We start from the raw sequence: 19,291 nt of genomic DNA on the forward strand, positions 1-19,291 counted from the left end.
CTGCTGCTCTTACCTGGTACAGCCGATAGGCGATCCTTACCCACAGCAAAGTGATTGACTTTTAACTACTCTAATAACAGTTAAGGAAAAGTAATAAATGCTGGCCTAGCTAGCAACATGCATGAATGATTAGAAATCATTGCAATTCATTTGGCATAGTTACATTGAGGAAATCCCAGTATTTCGACTGAGTGCCACTGAAAGAACAGTGACATACTTCCAAGTCAGGACAGTGACTGGCTTGAAGGGGAAGTTGCAGGTGATGGTGCTCCCATGTACAGGCAACTTGTCCTTCCAGATAATAGTGGTCACGAGTTTGAAAGGTGTTCTCTAAATGCATCTTGTAGATGGCACAAACTGTTCCTCTGCGACAAAGGCAAGAGTGAATATTTGTTGATGTGATGCCAGTCAAGTAAGCTGTACAAAACGAAGTTAGCTTCTGAGTGCTGTTGGAGCTGAGCTCACCCAGGCAAGTGACAACTATTCTAACCACATGTCAACACTGTGGGTTATTCACTGCACAATTCCCTCTGATCTACTGTGGTAGCCACAACATTGATATGGCTAGTCCAGTTCTGATTCTGGTACATGGTAACCCCTTAGGCAATCTTTCCCTGAAACTGCTAAGTGGCCACTGGGAGGTTTTGAGCTGACTCATTGGTTTTTATTCAAGAAGCTGCTGCCACACATAGCTCTTGGAGGTTCATGCAGCTGAAAAGGGAAATTGCCACCCAGGATGCTGACATCAGGAAAGTCAGTGATCATTCTGCCACTGAATGTCAAGTGGCAATAATTAGATTGTCTTGTTGGAGATGGTCATTGCCTGACATTTCAGTGATGCCAAGTTTACTTGCTGCTTGTCTGGATATTGTCCAGATCTTACTGCATTTGTCCATGGACTGTTCCTATATCCAAGAAAATGTGAATTGTGCAACTATCAGCCTACATTCCCGCTTCAGACTTTGTAATGGAAAGGTCATTGATGACTCTGCTAAAGGTGAGTTGACTTCAGACACTATTGCAGGCATTTGACATTGCAGTGACCTGAAACGGAGATGACTGACCCCCAACAACCACAGTAATCTTGATTTATGCTATGTGTATCTTGAACTGGTGGGGTTTTCCTCTTGATTCCCATTGACTCAATTTCCTCTAGAGTTTGTGATGTCATCATCACTGGCAACTGCTCACTAATAGGCATGATTATCCACCTAGGAAATTCCTCATCACTGGCCATGGATTCTATGGGTCCTTGTGTAGCTTATGAGCCCGATCCTAGAGCTATATCTCTAACCACCCATTTGGCAGTTGTTTCCAGAGGTGGAATTGCTTCTTGGCCATGAGATTGTTGGCATTCCTTTCTCTGGTTCCTTTTCTAGATTTCCTCTTGCTGACTGGTGTTCTCAAGGAATTGTGCCACTTCATATAGGAGGTTCCTCTAAGATGGTTTCTTCTGAACAAGGGCTTCACATCCAATAATATCTATGTCTCATTTCTCAAGGAAAATCTTCAGGGAGTCTTTGAGATGCTTGCTTTGTTCTCCTCTCATTCAAGCACCAGCCTTGAGCTGGGTAAAGATTTGCTTTCACAGTTAGACCTCACGTATCCCAGCCAAGTTGACTTTGGATCACCACGGCTTCAATCGTGGTGTTTGTTACTGACTTCTTCAAGGGCACTGTATGCCTGGCCTCCTAGCTGATGCAGAGAATCCTTCTCAATAGTGATGGTACCTCACAGGCTTTGATGTGGTATCGATACATAATTCAGGTTTTGCAGCCAAATAGAAATCAGAATGATGACTGCTTTAAAGACAAGAATCTTGGCATCAGTACGTCACAGTTGTCAGAGACTCTCATCCTTGGGCATCCAAAGGCAGCACTTGATAGACTGGGTCAAATGCTCCCTTGATGTCAAGGGCAGAGACTCTTACCTCACTTCTGAACTTCAGCCCTTTCCACATTTACACCAAAGCTGCAATGAGGTCAGAAGATAAGTAACCTTGGTGGAATGCGAATTGAGTTGTAAGCAGGTAAATGCTAAGCAAGTGTTGCTGCTGATCCTTTCCACCATTTTATTGATGATCACGAGTAGTCTGATGGGAAAGTAATTGACCTAGTTAGATTTGTCTTGTGTGTACAAGATATATTTAGGCACTTATCAGGTATGCTTATTGAGCAGATGCCAATGTTGTGGCTATATGAAGTAGCTTGGTTAGAGATTAGGCAAGTTCTGCAACACAAATCTTCAGCATAGAAATATTGTCGGGGCCCAAAGCCTTTACAATGTCCAGTGCTTTCAGCCATCTTTTGATATCACGGAGTAAATCAAATTGACTGAAGATGCTGAGAACCAGTGCTCTGAGGGTCTGCAAACACTGATTCGCCATGCCAATGCTTTGGTTTTGGAAGTCACTGTGATGCATGAACCTTGGAAGTCTATGCCAAAGAAATTACAAGGAATACACCTGAAAATGTCTGCAAGAGGCTGAAATCAATCACTCTCTCAGCACTTCTGGCTTAAGATTGTTGCAAATATTTCAGACTTATTTTTGGCTGTTGTGCCAGGCTTATTCAGACTATCACTTACGAAGATAGTGTTTGTGGTACATGGACCTCCAGTGAGTTTAATCATTCATGACTGATCAGGTTGTGGATTGCTTTATCACTTGCTTCTTATACACACCAGTAGGTTGTATTGCAGCTTCACCAGATTGACACCTGATTTTTAGATATCAACGAGGTAAAAACAATGACTGCAGATGCTGGAAACCAGATTCTGGATCAGTGGTGCTGGAAGAGCACAGCAGTTCAGGCAACATCCAAAGTGCAGTGAAATCGACGTTTTGGGCAAAAGCCCTTCATCAGGAATATGTCCAGCGCTGCTCCTGGCATATACACATACATTTCCCATTGAACCAGGATTAATGGTAATGACAGGATACGAACAACAGACCCATGAGGTTGTAGGCTGCCTTGGAGTATGATTCTGTTACTGCTAAAGGCCCACAGCACCTCATGGATGCCCAGTCTGGAGTTGCTAGATCTCTTTCAGTACAACAGAGGGAAATACATGATAGCAAAATTTCTTTAACTGTTCCAAATATACTTTAACAACTAAGTATACACTTAATGGGAAAAAAATTGCAAGATCTAAAACAAAAATGATCACAACTGGAAATTCCATTCACCTTTTAATCAGAGTGGATGGGAGTTCTTTTTCCCCAAACAAATTTACTTTAAATGGCAAAGGCTAAAAAAGAGAAAATTTGTGTACTCTCAGCCCTCCCAGAGGTCTCTTTAAAATCTTTTCATTCGTCAAAGCTATTAATGTCCTGATGCACAAATATTTGGCTCAGTTAGTATGGTGGTAGCTGCACAGAACACAATTGAGGATAATTTTACTGTGAAAACAGGGTTTATGCTCCATAAGCACTTTGCAGTGGTCACTCTGACCTATACTTTCATTCACAGATTCAATTATGGCAGGCAGATTGGTGAGGAGAAGGTGAATTGTGTTCTTCCGTCTTTTTGGTTCCCTAACCACCTGCTACAGACTTGTTCCAGCAGCTATGTCTTAATTTAGGACTCAAAAGCTTGGCCAGTAGTAGTGATACCAAACTACTCTTAGTGACTACCATTAAAAGTATGTACCCTTGCCAACCTCATTGATTCCTCCAAGTTGCTTTTGACATGGGGGGAGTACTATCCATCAGCTTACAAAAGGCAGTACGTGATAAACTGGTGGTTTTCTAGACCATGGGGGAACTCCATTGTATACATCCCTCAAGTTTGAAAAATTGCCACAAATTCACCACAATGTTTGAAGTTAGTTTTGTGTATATATCTATAAGAGCAAAACATCTTGGGATATTGCTGATATTAAAAATGATATGGCAAGTCCATTAGATATCGGAGCAAAGTTAAGCCATTTGTTCTATTGAGACTGCTCTGCCATTCATGGTGGTTGATGTGTTTCTCAATCCTATCCTTCTGCCTACTCCCTGTAACCTTGATTCCCCCTATTAATCAAGAACCTATCTCTGTATTAAATACACGATGACTTGGCCTCTGAAGCGCTCACGGGAATGAGTTCCACACATTATAGATCCTCTGCCTGAAGAAATTCCTAGTTTTAAGGTCATCTATTTTCTGAGGCTGTGCCCTAGGGTCCTCGTCTCTCCTACGAGTGAAAACATCTCCATGCTCACTCTATCTATGCCTCTCAGTATTCTGAAAATTTCAATCAGATCCCTCCTCATCCTTCTTCACTCCATTGTGTACAGACCCAGAGATCATAACCGCTCCTCATATGACAACCCCTTCACCCCCAGAATCCCTCCTAGTCAACTCTACACTGACCTCAGCCAGTCAGCCAATTTTCTATCCACATTAGTATTTTATCCCTATCGCCAAGGGTCTTTATTTAGAGGCCATCAAGCAACACCTTGTCAAAGGCCTTTTGAACAAAGAGAACAACAAAGAAAATTTACAGTCCAGGAACAGGCCCTTCGGCCCTCCAAGCCTGAGCCGATCCAAATCCACTATCTAAACCTGTCACCCAATTCCTAAGCATCTGAATCCTTCTGCTCCCCACCTACTGATGCATTTGTCCAGATGCATCTTTAATGAATCTACCGTGCCTGTCTCTACCACTTCTGCTGGCAACGCGTTCCAGGCACCTACCACTCGGTGTAAAATACTTGCCACGGCTATCCCCCTTAAACTTTTCACCTCTCAACTTGAAAGTGTGACCTTTCATTATTGATCTTTCACCCTGGGAAAAAGCTCATCTATCTACCCTATCTATAACCTTCATGATTTTGTAGACCTCAATCAGATAACCGCTCAATCACCTTTTTTCTAATGAAAACAATCCTAACCTACTCAACCTCTCTTCATAGCTAGCACCTTCCATACCGGCAACATCCTCGTAAACCTTCTCTGCACCCTCTCCAAATCGTCCACATCCTTCGGGTAATGTGGCGATCAGAACTATACACAGTTAAAAATCACACAACACCAGGTTATAGTCCAACAGGTTTAATTGGAAGCACACTAGCTTTCGGAGCGACACTCCTTGATCACCTGATGAAGGAGCGTCGTTCCGAAAGCTAGTGTGCTTCCAATTAAACCTGTTGGACTATAACCTGGTGTTGTGTGATTTTTTACTTTGTACACCCCAGTCCAACACCGGCATCTTCAAATCAGAACTATACACAGTATTTTAAATGTGGCTGAACCAATGTTGCGGACAATTTTAACATGACCTTCCAGCTCTTATACTCAATACCGTCCGATGAAGGCAAGCATATTATATGCCGCCTTGACCACTCTATCCAGCTGTGTAGCAACTTTCAGGATACAATGGACCAGCACTCCCAGATCTCTCTGCTCATCAACTTTTCCCAAGGCTCTTCCATTCATTGTATAATTTGCTCTAGAATTAGACTTCCCAAGATGCATCACCTCACATTTGCCTGAATGAACTCCATCTGCCACTTCTCTGCCCAACTCTCCAGTCTATTTATATTCTCCTGTATTCTTTGACAGTCCCCTATGCTTTCTGCTACTCCATCAATCTTCGGGTCATCTGCAAACTTGCTGATCATACTAACAGTGCCCTATTCCAGATCATTTTGGAACTAGCCTTTCAAAAAAAGTTAAGCAAACCATCTTTAGTTTCTATATAACCAATTTGTATTCAAGTAGAAAAACCCACTCCATGCAAATAACACAATGAAGGATTCCAATACAACACAGGGAAATACATTACATCAAAATTTCTTTAATGGTCCCAAATATACTTAAACAACTAAGTGTACACTCAAAAAAAATTGAAGAAAATGCAAGATATGAAACAAAAATGATCATATCTAGAAATTCCATTCACTTTTTAATCAGAGGGGATGTGAGTTTTTCCTCAAAAAAAATTATGCAGTTTTAAAGGGCAAAGGTTAAAAAGAGAAAATTGCGTACTCTCAGCCCTCCCACAGAGGCTCCTTTAAAATATTTTTGTTCATCATGACCATTGATGTCCTGAATATACAATGGGAAGGCAAGTCTTTGAACAATGAGAAAAACTGCTGGCACTCCAGGGAAGAATTACTGTTGGACATCACGATGCCCTCTCAAATTCCCAGTGACCTTCTGACACACCATTACAGACCGAACCAAAATGAGCCGGTCATGCTACGTTTTGTAGCACCAGAAAACTCGCCACCCTCACTGGATGCTGCTTTATATCTTCCTTCCCTGAGAAAGGGGGTAGAGTGAGGTCAAAGCCTGGATACGCTCAAGTGTCAAGTTCCAAATCCTTTGTCCTCAACTTTAGTTTTGCTGTTTCCCCACTTGGCTGGATTGGCACTTGATCAGCAGAATTCCACGTGTACATTTATCTGTGTAAGACAGAACTGTTCAGCCACCCTTTTCTGAGCCTGGTGAAATTTGCAGATCACCAAATGTCATTGGGCAAGGCTAAAGGAGATCACCATTAGGATCCAAGCCTAGATTTCTTAGTCAAAGGCGCTGATTGTTCTTTTTCATCACCATCTTCCTCTTCTTCCTCTTCCTCTTCATCATCATCTGGGTAATCTACAAGGCCGATTAGACCACCCTGCACAAGTAGTAAGAAATTTACAACAGATAAATATAAAGTGGTCAATATATTTCAAATGCTGACTGTAGCACAAACAAGATAGCTCATTATTCTGAAGTGTTGTTGGGAAATCAGAATTAACATTGCAATATAGTGCTCTATAATGGTGAGACCAATCATGTGTCCATAAGAATGATTTAGACCCTCCAGTTGCTTGCCATTTCAATACAGCATTGTTCTCACAGAGACATTTCTGCTGCAGCTACAAGTAAGCATCTCATTTTTGTTTAGGCAATTTACAGCTTTTAGGATTTGACACTGAGCTCAACAACCTCAGATTATGAATTCTGTCCTCCACTTTGGTTATACTCCCTCCCCACCCAGCTTTGCTCTTAACAGAACTGACCTCTATCTTCTACTATTTATACATCCCAGTAAAGCCTATTCTTCATCACCTTCTCTTCTCTAGTATCATGGTTGTTTGCTCTAACCCCCTCAGCATCTGTTTCACTTGCTTCTCACCCACGTCAATGGTATTAAAACTATCATTCTCCAGCCCCTTTAGTTCCAACAAAATCAAAACACAGGCAAAACGTTAACTTGATCACTCACTCTCCAAAGAAGCTACCAAACCGGAGTTTCTCTACCACTTTATTTTTCCTTTAACTTTACAACTGTTTCAGGAGGCCATCAATTTTACAATATCTATATCCCTGCACCTTAAATCTCATTCTCACTATGTACAATTTTACAGCACAAAGAAACCCAAAAAAATGCTCATGCAGCTGTTTATGTATCACACAGGCTCCACAATTCTAACCCCCATCATTTTATTCCCTTCTTTTTTCAGCAAATATATAGATTCCCCTTAAATGCATCTATACTATTTGCCTCAGACAATCCTTATGATAGCAAGTTCCATATTCTAACCATGCTGGGTAAAAAGCTTTATCCTGAATTTCCAATTGGGGTTTTTCCATGATTTACCATGAGGAATTCCACAAAATATCAACTAGTGTAATTACAACGGTACAGATCAGGATGAAGGGCTTGCTATTTCAATGAAGGATTTACGCCTGAAATGTCAATTCTCCTGCTCCTTGGATGCTGCCTGACTGGCTATGCTTTACCAGCAACACACTCTTCGAAATTGTACAGATCATAAAGTTATCCAAGTAAGGGACTGTTCTGCCCTTTCAAGTACTCTTCCATCAAATAATATCAGATATTCCAAACATCAGGCCATTAATACTAACCTATAGGCTCTTGTTACTTCATATGTCACAAAACTGCTCGGTCTTAACAGGGCGAAAGACTTAAGTAAAGCTTCTCACAAGTGCTGTGTATTCCAAAATATTTTAGTCAATCAGATACTTTTGAAATGCAGCCATCGTTATAATATAGGAAAAACAGCACATCATCTGCACTTGCTAGAGCTTCTTGTGCAATGTAATACTGACCAATGAAACCTCTTTCCTCGACGTTGATCATGTTATTAATATTGGCAAGAAATTGGAGATAATGCCAATGCTCATTTTTACATCTTGAGGGCAAATGTGACAACGTTTAATCCAAAAGATGACACTTCTGATGTTGCAGTGCTAAGTGAGCACTGCACTAGGGTGTCAGTGTAGACTGCTGTGCCTAAGTCCTGGAATAGGAAGATAGTGACCAATTACCAAGTACATTACCAATTGGCTCACCAGGTTTATTCCTGGAAAAGAACTATGGCATGACAAGGGATTGGGCAAACTGGGACTGTATTCTCTAGATTTTGCAAAGATTGAGAGCTTATCTCATTGAAACTTACAAAATATTTGAACAGTAAATGCACATAAGGTGCTTCCCTGTTTGGGAAGTCTAGAAACAAGGGGTACAACTTAAAATAGGAGGGACGCCATGTAGGACCAAGATGAGAAGTTCCTTCACTCAGAGGTCTGTGAATCCTTGCACTTCATTTCTCCACTGTGGAATTCAATCTTTGAGTATCTTAAAGTAAGGATTGCTCAATTTCTGATTACCAATGGTGCAAAAAGTGATGGCATAGCGTGGGTAAAAGGCACTGAAATAGTTGATCAGCTGTGATCATATTAAATGGTGAAGGAGGCTTGATGGGCTGAATGGCTTACTCCTGTTTTTATGTTCCTAATTGAGCCAGGATACATACAGAAATGACAAATTTGAGAGTTGTCCTGAGTTATGAACAACTGATAATGGATTGGCAAAAGCTCTGACAATTTTTTTTTATTTTACAAAGAAAAGAAATGGGACCCAATTGCTACTGTGTCTTCCAACGATCAAAACATTGTTAGCAAAGACCTAGGAGTATTTGCCTGAATTGGAGGGTTGACAAATGCCATGAATCAATTATTAAAGGCTATAACTTCAAAGTAAGAATTGTAAATTTTAAATTAATTTGACAACACAGTTGGGAAGTTAGCTAATCTGGTTCCTGACCATTATTCAGTGACCCTGACTGCAAAGTCCTATGTAGGACTACTCTTGGCAGTGTTACTCAGTAAGGTGAAAATGCAGACTGCAGATATTGGAGATCAGAGTCAGGAGTGTAGTGCTGAAAAAGCACAGCAGGTCAGGCAGTATCAGTGGAGCAGGAAAATCGACATTTCGCACAGGAGCCCTTCATCAGGAATGAGCCCTTTCCCATCGATTTTCCTGCTCCATGGATGCTGCCTGATCTGCTGTGCTTTTCCAGCACCACACCCCTGACAGTGTTACTCAGCAGTCAATCTTGTCATTGAAGCATTGGTTTGATTTTTAAATTCAATGGATACATATTTGGTTGGCAGTTCTAATGCATGGCCACAGCACCTGAAGCCCTGACTCTGCTCTCTCTCCACAGATGCTGCTAGACCTTCTGAATTTCTCCAGAAATTTGTTTTTGTTACGCGTTTGATTTTATATCAGCATATAATTGAAAAAAGATAGCAACCATCCCCAATTATTGTGACATACTCGTTGTCAAAGTTGCACAGATGAGATTCAACTAAAGTGGTTGAACACAGACCTCAGCACTCATTTCTTTCCCATATTTGTGTGACTTTGTACAAAACAACTGGAATTAAAGACCTGAGATTGAACAATGATTTTGTAGCCAATATTTTGTTAATGCAATTACACAATAGGAAGGAAAAGTAAACTTGATTACAATATGATGGATAGGAGATAATCAGATGAAGAGGTCAGGCTGCAGCAATTATCTAAAATGGTACCAGCATTTTGAAGACTCACTTAACTCCAATACAATACCTTGGTGGTAATAGCTGCCATATGAGTTGTGCTTTTGGCTATTGTGCCGGGTGACCCTGGAGATCCCGGGGAACCCGGTGACCCAGGTGCATTACTCGAGGCTGAGTGGCTGGTGAGGTTGGACTTGCTACTTCCACCACTGGAGAAGGAAAGCTTAAAGCTGGGACTTTGCCTCCCGGTCAGAGTGTTTTTCGTCAGGATCTCCTTATCATCCCCGTCCTTCACTAAAAACAGGGGAAGGTCATAATTTACTTCAAAGATATTTAAAATATTATCTTACATAAACACCAGTTTAACTTTAATACAGATAAAGTGTTTCAATGCAAGTCAGAGTCATCTCTTCAAAACAGAAGTGACAAATTCAACTTCTAAATACAAAGAATTGAATGAACAAATTGTAGGATTAAGTTCTTAAATTAAAGTGCACTTAACTTTTCTGTCATTAAACTCCCAATAAATTCCTCTTCTAACACTAAAATTCATCAAAAAAAACTAAAATTATGCAGTGAATATTACTGTATTTGGATGAAGCGAATTTCGCACAATATATGGAAGCAGGAAATAGAATGGAATATTAACAATAGAGAATCTTCTCTCAAGGTCATGCATAAAGAAAAGGAAATAGGATTACGCAGTAGTCCACAATGGAGCCTGCAATTGTGATGAGCATGGGGGATTAAACTGCCTTATGTCATAATGACTTTTGTAAAACTATCATTGAATTGTAAGCAGTAAAATCTAAATTAAAGTAAGATCAAAACTGCAGCTCCCCCTCTACCCCAATCAATTAGATTCCTCTCAAACTAACAGCTCTTATATTTTATATGGATTCAATTTCTTTGCTAGGCCTACATTGGTTCAGATACATAAATGTTTAGTTTGACATTTGAATAATTTCACAATCTCAAATTGTACCGTGATTTACATGTTATCAGTTGCACTTCTCTGCTATATTGTTCGTCATCTATTTACCAAAGCAGGAAGTAGGATTCAGTCTGCCTTCCACAACTGTTTATTTGTGGTCCATAGTTCAGTACAAACTCCAGCCTGCTCTCTCCCCTTCCTGACCAACACTCATAGTGGGGAAAAGTAGCCTTTTCTTTTTAAACTGCCATCAAAACACCCATATTACAAAATTTAAAAACAATTATCAAAGCACTAACTATCCAATATGGTCCAGTGCAAATAACTAATATACAGAAAATAAGGGAAAGATGGAGGGAGCTAAATGAAAATGAAGAGATAGAGAAAACCAACTCAAATATTTGTTTCAATGTGCATTATCTGCTTTCTGTGGTCTCTGGGACATATCCTGGCTGATTCATTTCAACATTGCCACTCTCCCACAAGTGTTGACTGCTACTGAGATGTGGTTCCATGACTATGAGAAACACCCTACTGCCAAAAGGTCAATGTTCTTACAAGAGTCTGGATAAATTAGCTCCTCATCCTTCGGATAGGGCATTACTGCCAAGACTAATTCTGTCGTTTGGCATTTCTGTCATTTGATAAACGTCAGATTGGGATTCTGGATCGATTTCTATCCCCACCTTTTGAGCCCAAGGATGCAGAAGCCAAATCTAACATTCTCCCCAGTCCACGTGGTGCCTTTTGCCCAACAGGCCATTGTGAAGCTGCTTTTTGAAGACGGTTTGTCAAGCAGATTTTTCACTTGTCAAAATATGAACTCCCGTCTCCATATGAAGTAATAGGGCATCCACCATCATGAGAGAACTGAGACTGGGGAAACTTTCTGTGCTAGAGAGCACTGCTCAACCTGAGAGCCATTTATTCCTGCAGTTGAGTAATAAAAAGAAGAATTTACACTTAATTGGCAGATTCCATACATTTTTTCCTCTCCATAAATTTGCCAAAATGGTCCATGATTTCGTCATCATTTTTTGACTTGTCAGTTGGTAGTAGCACTGGCTCCCCATCTTCCATCTCATCCTCATCTGTATTGAACCACATCTCCTCCTCTTCCTCCAAGGTGCGGGCATCTCGTCTGTACCTGTTATTCCGCAAGATGGAGCGCATACTGTATTTCAGAGATAAAATAAAACATCAGAATACTTTGCCATAGTGGGAATGGTAGTGGTTAAAATGCTGGAATAGTAATCCAGATAACTGGAGTTCAAATCTCACAATGGCAATAAGAATTTCAATTCAATAGGACAAAAGATGCGAGGACATATATTTCTTAGTAAATTAATTGGTCAGGAAAATATTGGATTGTTGCAAAATCCCAAACAGTTAATTAATAGGGAAAGAAATCAGCCATCCTTACATGGCTCTTAATGGTCAACAATAACAATCTCAACTGCTTTCTGAAGCATGCATAAGATATTCAGTTGTGTAAAATCAATAGAAATACAATCTGCCAATTTCAGAGGCAGAGAAAGGGAGAGGAAGGGGAGGATGAGAGAGAAGGGGAAGGGGCAGAAAAATTGAGCACACAAGTGAGAGGAATACATTTATCCCTAGTCTACTCGTCAATAACAGATCAAGGATACAAATTCACAATGCACACCCACAGCATGTCTCAGACGTGACCAAATGCAAGCAGCTGTCATTAAAAATAAGCATTATGCTCAGAATTAGAAGTAAGAGAAGTGTGTTGTCTATGGTCCAGAAAAAATCTGGCAGTAATGAGACAGGATCACTTCACACATTTCACTCACTTTGACTTGTAACACCAAATCACACTTCTATTTTCTATCCCTTCTTTCCCTAATCAACAAACTAAGAGACTGCCTCCAGTTTTCCTTCCTTCATGTGATGTTCTAAATTAAAAGTTTGAATAATCTAACTCAAACGTTTTGGTTCCCAAACTCCTTTCATGCAGCCTTTTCAACATTTTATGTAACGCAGCTAATGACCTGGAGCTTTTTACAAGTCCTTAAGGAAGAAAAATTATATTTATTGAAAATAATCACCTGTCAAGTTTTGGATTATCCTGCCTTTCCCTTTGCTGCTCATAACGTAGTTTCAACCCTTTGAACGTCTGCACATAATCCACATCTTCAAGTGCTTTCCAGTAATTTTCTATGACATGGGCTGTTAGCGACTTGATGTCTTCCTGCATAAAAGAATAAGAGACTATTTATTAGATTAGATTCCTTATAGTATGGAAACAGACCAACATGTCCACACCAACTCTCCACCCAGACCCATTCCCCACATTTACCCCTGACTAATGTATCTAACAATATGGGCAATTTAGCATAGGAATTCACCTGACCTGCACATCTTTGGATTGTGGGAGGAAACTGGACCAATCAGAGGAACCCCATGCAGACACGGGGAAAATGTGCAAACTCCACAGTCGGCCAGAATCGAACACGGGTCCCAGGCATTGTGAGGCAGAAGTGCTTACCACTAAGCCACCATGTCGCCCCATGTTTCAGCCTCAAACAAAATCCTACAACTGTCACTTATCAAGACAACAAAATTAAGTGGTATTTTTGCATTAGAAATTCTCTCAATTTTAGGTTTCAACATGGAAATGTACTTAAGTTGAACTAGTAATATCAGAAAACACAAAGCTTAACAAAGCTAGGGACACCCTTGAGGTGTTCTTTTTAAACCTTTCAGAAGCTTACAGGTATGTTGTGTACATTTTCTCCTGTGACACTTAGTATTTGAGACTTTTCTTTTTCTCCAGTGTTACAATAAGTAAATCAAATATAAACTAAATAGTCTCTGCAGAAATGGCTTTTAACAACCTGCAACCTGATGTTCAATCCTATACGTTGGCTGGAAAGGACATCTAAGTGACCTACTTGGAGTTTTGAAGATCCACTACAAGATATGGCACTAAACACTGTACAGACTCTCCAGCCTACTTCCTCCACCTCCTTGATTGTGCACTGTAGCAGTGTGCCAAGATAGGGCTCTCAACAGAATGAGATCGCTACCTGCCTTTTGTTGTAGTTGCTTTAATGATGTGTGGGTAAGATGGGGCACTCAAAGCTTGAGAACTGAACTTGCCTTTGCAACCAGTTGCTTTCTTTGGCATTATGACCAAGATTAGGTACAGCAGTATGAAAGACTGAAGCATGCACCACCAAGACTGTGGTGTTGCCCATTCTCCCCTAGTTCCCACAAACCAGCTTCTTTTGCTTGGCAGAAAGACAGCCAAACTTACCACTCTGATGAACTCAAACATTTCAATGATGGCTGAATTCAACAAATTATATCGGGACCCATTATTCAGAAATGCCTTCATCACAGCTTCAAACAGAAAGGCTTTCATTATGTAGCGATTGTAGAACTCATCTTTCAACCCAATTATCTTTCTCATGAAGCGAAGTGCACCTGAAATTAAAATAAATACAGGTTGAAGCATAAAACACTGAACTTAGAAAAAAAAACAGGTAAGAAAGAAGTGATTAATTTATTAAAAGAAAATCAGCCTAAAACTTACATAATGCGACAAAGGCATGCTTTGAGCCCATGAGTACAAGCACTCTCCGCAAAATGTCTTTGTTTATGATGTAGTTCTTGATATGGTAGGTATGATGTTCCACGCAGAAGGTGAGCAATTCCAAAATTAAGGCCAAAAGCTGGGCTGTCTGAAAATCATCTGGGGAGTAAAGCAAGAATCTGGTTTGGTCATTTTAAAGCAATGCTTTTGCCTAAACATTGTGCTGAAAAACAAGTTATAAGCAAGTTATAAGAGGTAAGCAGGAAAGTAGAGGTCACAATCGGGCTAGCTGTGAACTTATCAAACGGCTGAGCTAGCTCAAGGTGTCAAATGACTTACACCTATTCCTAATTGTATTTTGATTTTCTGTCACATCTCAGTGATCAAAATAAAAAGTCACAAAGAAAAATGGATAACATAACTTGAATATAACACACAAATAGAAATTATTGGTTTTGACAAGTGTAAACTGCAGGAGTTCAATCATAAGTTTATCGCACAGTAAATGGCTTTACATGTGAACCAGTGATTTATTTTCCTTTCTTAAAAAGTTCACATCTTAGGTAATGTTTAGAAAAAAAGAATTCTCAACACCTTATGTTATCCTTTCTTGAAAGGAAAAGTAAACAGGTTAACTGGTAATGCATGTCTTTGTACATTGTGGGACTTGCAGTGTACAAAAGGTTTCGGCTTTGGCTGTGTTTGCTGGCACTTGCAATTGTGGACAACTATGGCACTTGTGTCAATTCGAGAATGCACATGCGTACAATTCCAAACACAGCATGTTATCATGTAGAATTGTGTGACATCGTACGCAAACACCACATTGCTAATGTGCAGGAAGCACGGATATGAAATGAGCTTCAGTGGTAGGACTGGGCGGAGGGAATGTTGGTCACAGAGGGAATTCCTGGAGGTAACAAGGGAACAGGACCCAGGTGTCCAGTGGTCCTCTTTCTGCTGTCCTCCTCCTTTTCCTTCCAGCTAACTCTCCCGTCCCCCAAAACTCTTTGAATGTGCATTTGTGACTTCAAGAGGCGCATGCATTAGTCAGCAAACAGTCATGAATGATCTAAACTTGGGAACCAATTGTAATAATCCAAATTTTCTTATGACAACAAATTGGATGTGAATGCAAGTTGCAAAGAGGATGCAAACAGGATTCAAGATAACTTGGACAGTCTAATGGAATGGACAAGAACATTCAGAAGAAATACAATGCTAATAAATGAAAGGTTATTCACATTGGTAGAAACAGAAAGGCAGATTATTTCTTCATTGGAGGGGGAGTGGGAAGTATTGGTGAACAAAAGGAGATAGTGATTAGTTGTGAGCTAATTGAATTGAGCAGATTCAAAGGGTTAAATGGCCTACTCCTGCGCCTATGTTCCTACTATAAGTCCACAGGTAGTTGCAGAAAATACAAGTATGCAATAAGAAAGTTCTGAATCATAAGATGTACAGATTTTAGCACTTTGAAAATCACATGATTGTACATCGTACAATGCTCAATATAGTTATTCTTTAGATCAATCTAAATTAAATTTCACATAATTATCACACAGTGCTCTGCTTCACAACAAAGATTCAATAAAGGAAACAACCAGTTACTTTGTAGATTGCCAGCTTCACTTTCTCTTGCAAATTGTGGACTCAAAAGCACACAAACTTCTTTGAGTCACCTTCTCCAATGGTTCAAGGTAAAATTGTGGCATTTTTTGTACCAGTACAGGGAATTCTCAGTGTCTCAATCACCATTCCCCCATCAATAAACACTAAAAATAGTCACAATTGATAATTCATATTGAAGTTTGTGGAATCAGCTTCTATATAAAATAGTGGCCTCATTTGTCCATACCACCGTGCACATTGTACATCAGAAAGTACTTCAAAGTAATTAGAAACTCTTGAATTATAATCTATTTTTCAGAGTCACTGAACAGAAATCTCTGCTAACACCATAGAGAAATTAAGATGACAATACATGGATATAGGCTGAGACACAACATCAGGCTCTTTTGCAATGACCTTCATCAACTTATACCACACTTTCTTTGTGCCAATTTTAATTCCTTCAATGTCACAACTATCTAGAATTAACTCCAATTGAGAAATAGCACCTTCAGTGATTAATAGGTAAGAATGGAAACCGGGCGGTTATCGGGAAGCTATGTTCTTCATTTAAAAACTTACTTCGTGGGAACAGGAGCCTTCATTTTTGCAGCTGGACTGGCGAGAGTGGAAACAAGGGGGCTGTCGGTAAGGTAAATTGTTCATTTAAAAACCTACCAGCGTGCAGAGGACTCTGGGCCTTTTCTCCCCCCCTAAATGTATATAAAAGTTGGGTGTTTGCTGGATACCTGAATAATTGGGGCTCATTCTGGCGTAGGTGGGACCTCTACAAACAGGATGGTCTACACCTGAGCCAGAATGGTACTAATATCCTGGAGGGAAATTTGCTCATTGTCTTCGGGAGGGTTTAAACTAATTCTGCAGGGGATGGGAACCTAAATTGTAGCTCCAGTGTACAGGAGGTTGAGAATAGTGAGGGCATGAATAAGGTTTCAAGGTCACAGGAATGTACCAACAGGCAGGAAGGTGGTTTGAATGCCAGAAGCATCTGGAATAAGGTGGGTGAACTTGCAGCATGGGTTAGTACCTGAGATTTTGATAATGTGATCATTTCGGATACATGTATGGAGAACGGACAGGAATGGTTGTTGCTGGTTCTGGGGTTTAGATGTTTCAGTAAGATCAGGGAAAGTGATAAAAGAGGGGGAGGTGTGACATTGTTAGTCAAGGACAATATTAGGGTGGCAGAAATGATGTTTGAGGACTCATCCACTGAGGTAGAATGGGGTGAGGTTAGAAACAGGAAAGGCGGTCATCCTGTTGAGAGTTTTCTATAGGCCTCCAAACAGTTACAGAGACATAGAGGAAAGAATTGCACAGATGATTCGGGATAAAAGCCAAAGTAACAGGGTGGCTGTTATGGGGGGCTTAAACTTTCCAAATATTGACTGGAAATGCTATAGTCCAATGTGTGGAGGGTTTCCTGATGCACTATGTAGATAGGCCAACAAGAGGTGAGGCCCCATTGGATTTGATACTAGGTAATGAACCAGGCCAGATGTTAGATTTGGAGGTAGGTGAGCACTTTGATGATAGTGACCACAATTTGGTTACCTTAACTTTAGTGATGGAAAGGGATAGGTATATACCATAGGGCAACAGTTATAGCTGGGGGAAAGGCAATTATGATGCAATCAGGCAAGATAAAGGATGCATAGGATAAGGAAGGAAATTGCAGGGGAAGGGCACAATTGAAATGTGGAGCTTGTTCAAGGAACAGCTACTGCATGCCTTTGATAAACATGTACCAGCCAGGTAGGGAGGAAGTGGTCGAGCGAGGGAAGAGTGATTTACTAAAGAAGTTGAATCTCTTGTCAAGAGGAAGATGACGACTTATATTAAGATGAGACGTGATGGCTCAGTTAGGGTGCTTGAGAGTTACAGTTAGCCAGGAAGGACCTACACAGAGAGCTAAGAGGAGCCAGGAGGGGACATGAGACATCTTTGGCGGGTAAGATCAAGGAAAAACCCTAAAGCTTTCTATAGATATGCTAAGAATAAAAGTATGACTAGGGTAACATTAAGGCTAGTCAAGGACAGTAGTGGGAAGTTGTGCGTGGAGTCCGAAGAGATATGAGAGGTGCTTAATGAATTTTTTTTGTCAGTATTCACACAGGAAAAAGACAATGTTGTCAAAGAGAATACGGAGATACAGGCTATTAGCCTAGATGGGACTGAGGTTCATAAGGAGCAATTCTGAAAAGTGTGAAAATAGATGCCTCTTGGAGCAGATGGGATTTATCCTAGGATTCTTGGAGACTGTAGAGCCTTTGGCTTTGATTTTTATGTTGTCATTGTTGACAGGAATAACGCCAGAAGACTGGAGGATATCAAGTGTCCCCTTCTTCACGAAGGGGAATAGATGCAATTCTAGTAATTATAGACCATTGAGCCTTACTTCTGTTGTCGGCAAAGTTTTGGAAAGGATTATAAGAGATAGGATTTGTAATCATCTAGAAAGGAATAAGTTGATTAGAGATTGTCAACACAGTTTTGTGAAGGTTAAGTCGTAAATCACAAATCTTATTGAATTCTTTGAGGGGACCAAACAGGTGGATGAGGGTAAAGCAGTTGATGTGGTGTTTATAGATTTCACTATAGCATTTGATAAGGTTCCCCTCGGGAGGCTATTACAGAAAATACGGAGTCATGGGATTGAGGGTGATTTAGCAGAAATTGGCTAGCTGAAAGAAGACAAAGGGTAGTGGTTGGTGGGAAATATTCACCCTGGAGTTCAGTTACTAGTGGTGTACCCCAAGGATCTGTTTTGGGGCCACTGCTGTTTGTCATTTTTATAAAAAACCTGGATGAGGGCGTAGAAGGATAGGTTAGTAAATTTGCAGATGACACTAAGGTTGGAGGAGTTGTGGAAAGTGCTGAAGGAAGTTGCAGGTTACAGAGCGACATAGATAAGTTGCATAGCTGAGCTGAGAGGTGGCAAATGGAGTTTAATGCAGAAAAGTGCGAGATGATTCACTTTGGAGGGAATACAGAGTACTGGGCTAATAGTAAGATTCTTGGTAGTGTGGATGAGCAGAGGGATCTCAGTGTCCGTGTGTGTAGATCTCTGAAAGTTGCCACCCAGGCTGATAAGGTTGTTAAGAAGGCATACAGTGTGTTAGCTTTAATTGCTTCCACAGGAATCAAATTAGTACATGAATGATTAGGAATTACAAACACAGGGCACAGGTATCATGGGGCTGGACTGAAAAGTAAATCTCTAATCCCTATTTTAGGATCAAATCAGTACATTGTTTAACGATTAATATTAATTTGCGCCTTTAGACTCACTCTCTGCTCTTATTAGTTTACTTAACATTATATCTACTCCAAAACTTTTCTTGATTTCCTGGTTCTTAGTTTAAACAAATA

The 19,291-nt window shown here is 40.3% G+C and overlaps 1 protein-coding gene across 2 annotated transcripts in view; it reads right to left on the reverse strand.

The window, feature by feature from the left end:
• Positions 1 to 5,764: 5,764 nt before the first annotated feature.
• smek1 (SMEK homolog 1, suppressor of mek1 (Dictyostelium)) overlaps positions 5,765 to 19,291 on the reverse strand; it is a 145,256-nt gene continuing 131,729 nt past the window's right edge. For both annotated transcript variants that reach the window (XM_060829476.1, XM_060829475.1), the window contains exons 10-15: positions 14,288 to 14,446; positions 14,009 to 14,178; positions 12,798 to 12,940; positions 11,709 to 11,899; positions 9,862 to 10,085; positions 5,765 to 6,612 (exon numbers count right to left, since the gene is read on the reverse strand). In XM_060829476.1, coding sequence (XP_060685459.1) covers positions 6,490 to 6,612; positions 9,862 to 10,085; positions 11,709 to 11,899; positions 12,798 to 12,940; positions 14,009 to 14,178; positions 14,288 to 14,446 — 1,010 coding nt within the window. In that variant the 3' untranslated portion in view covers positions 5,765 to 6,489. The remainder of the gene's footprint in view (positions 6,613 to 9,861; positions 10,086 to 11,708; positions 11,900 to 12,797; positions 12,941 to 14,008; positions 14,179 to 14,287; positions 14,447 to 19,291) is intronic.

This window comes from Hemiscyllium ocellatum, chromosome 8, assembly GCF_020745735.1.
Source record: "Hemiscyllium ocellatum isolate sHemOce1 chromosome 8, sHemOce1.pat.X.cur, whole genome shotgun sequence".
In the NCBI taxonomy this organism is placed as follows: domain Eukaryota; kingdom Metazoa; phylum Chordata; class Chondrichthyes; order Orectolobiformes; family Hemiscylliidae; genus Hemiscyllium; species Hemiscyllium ocellatum.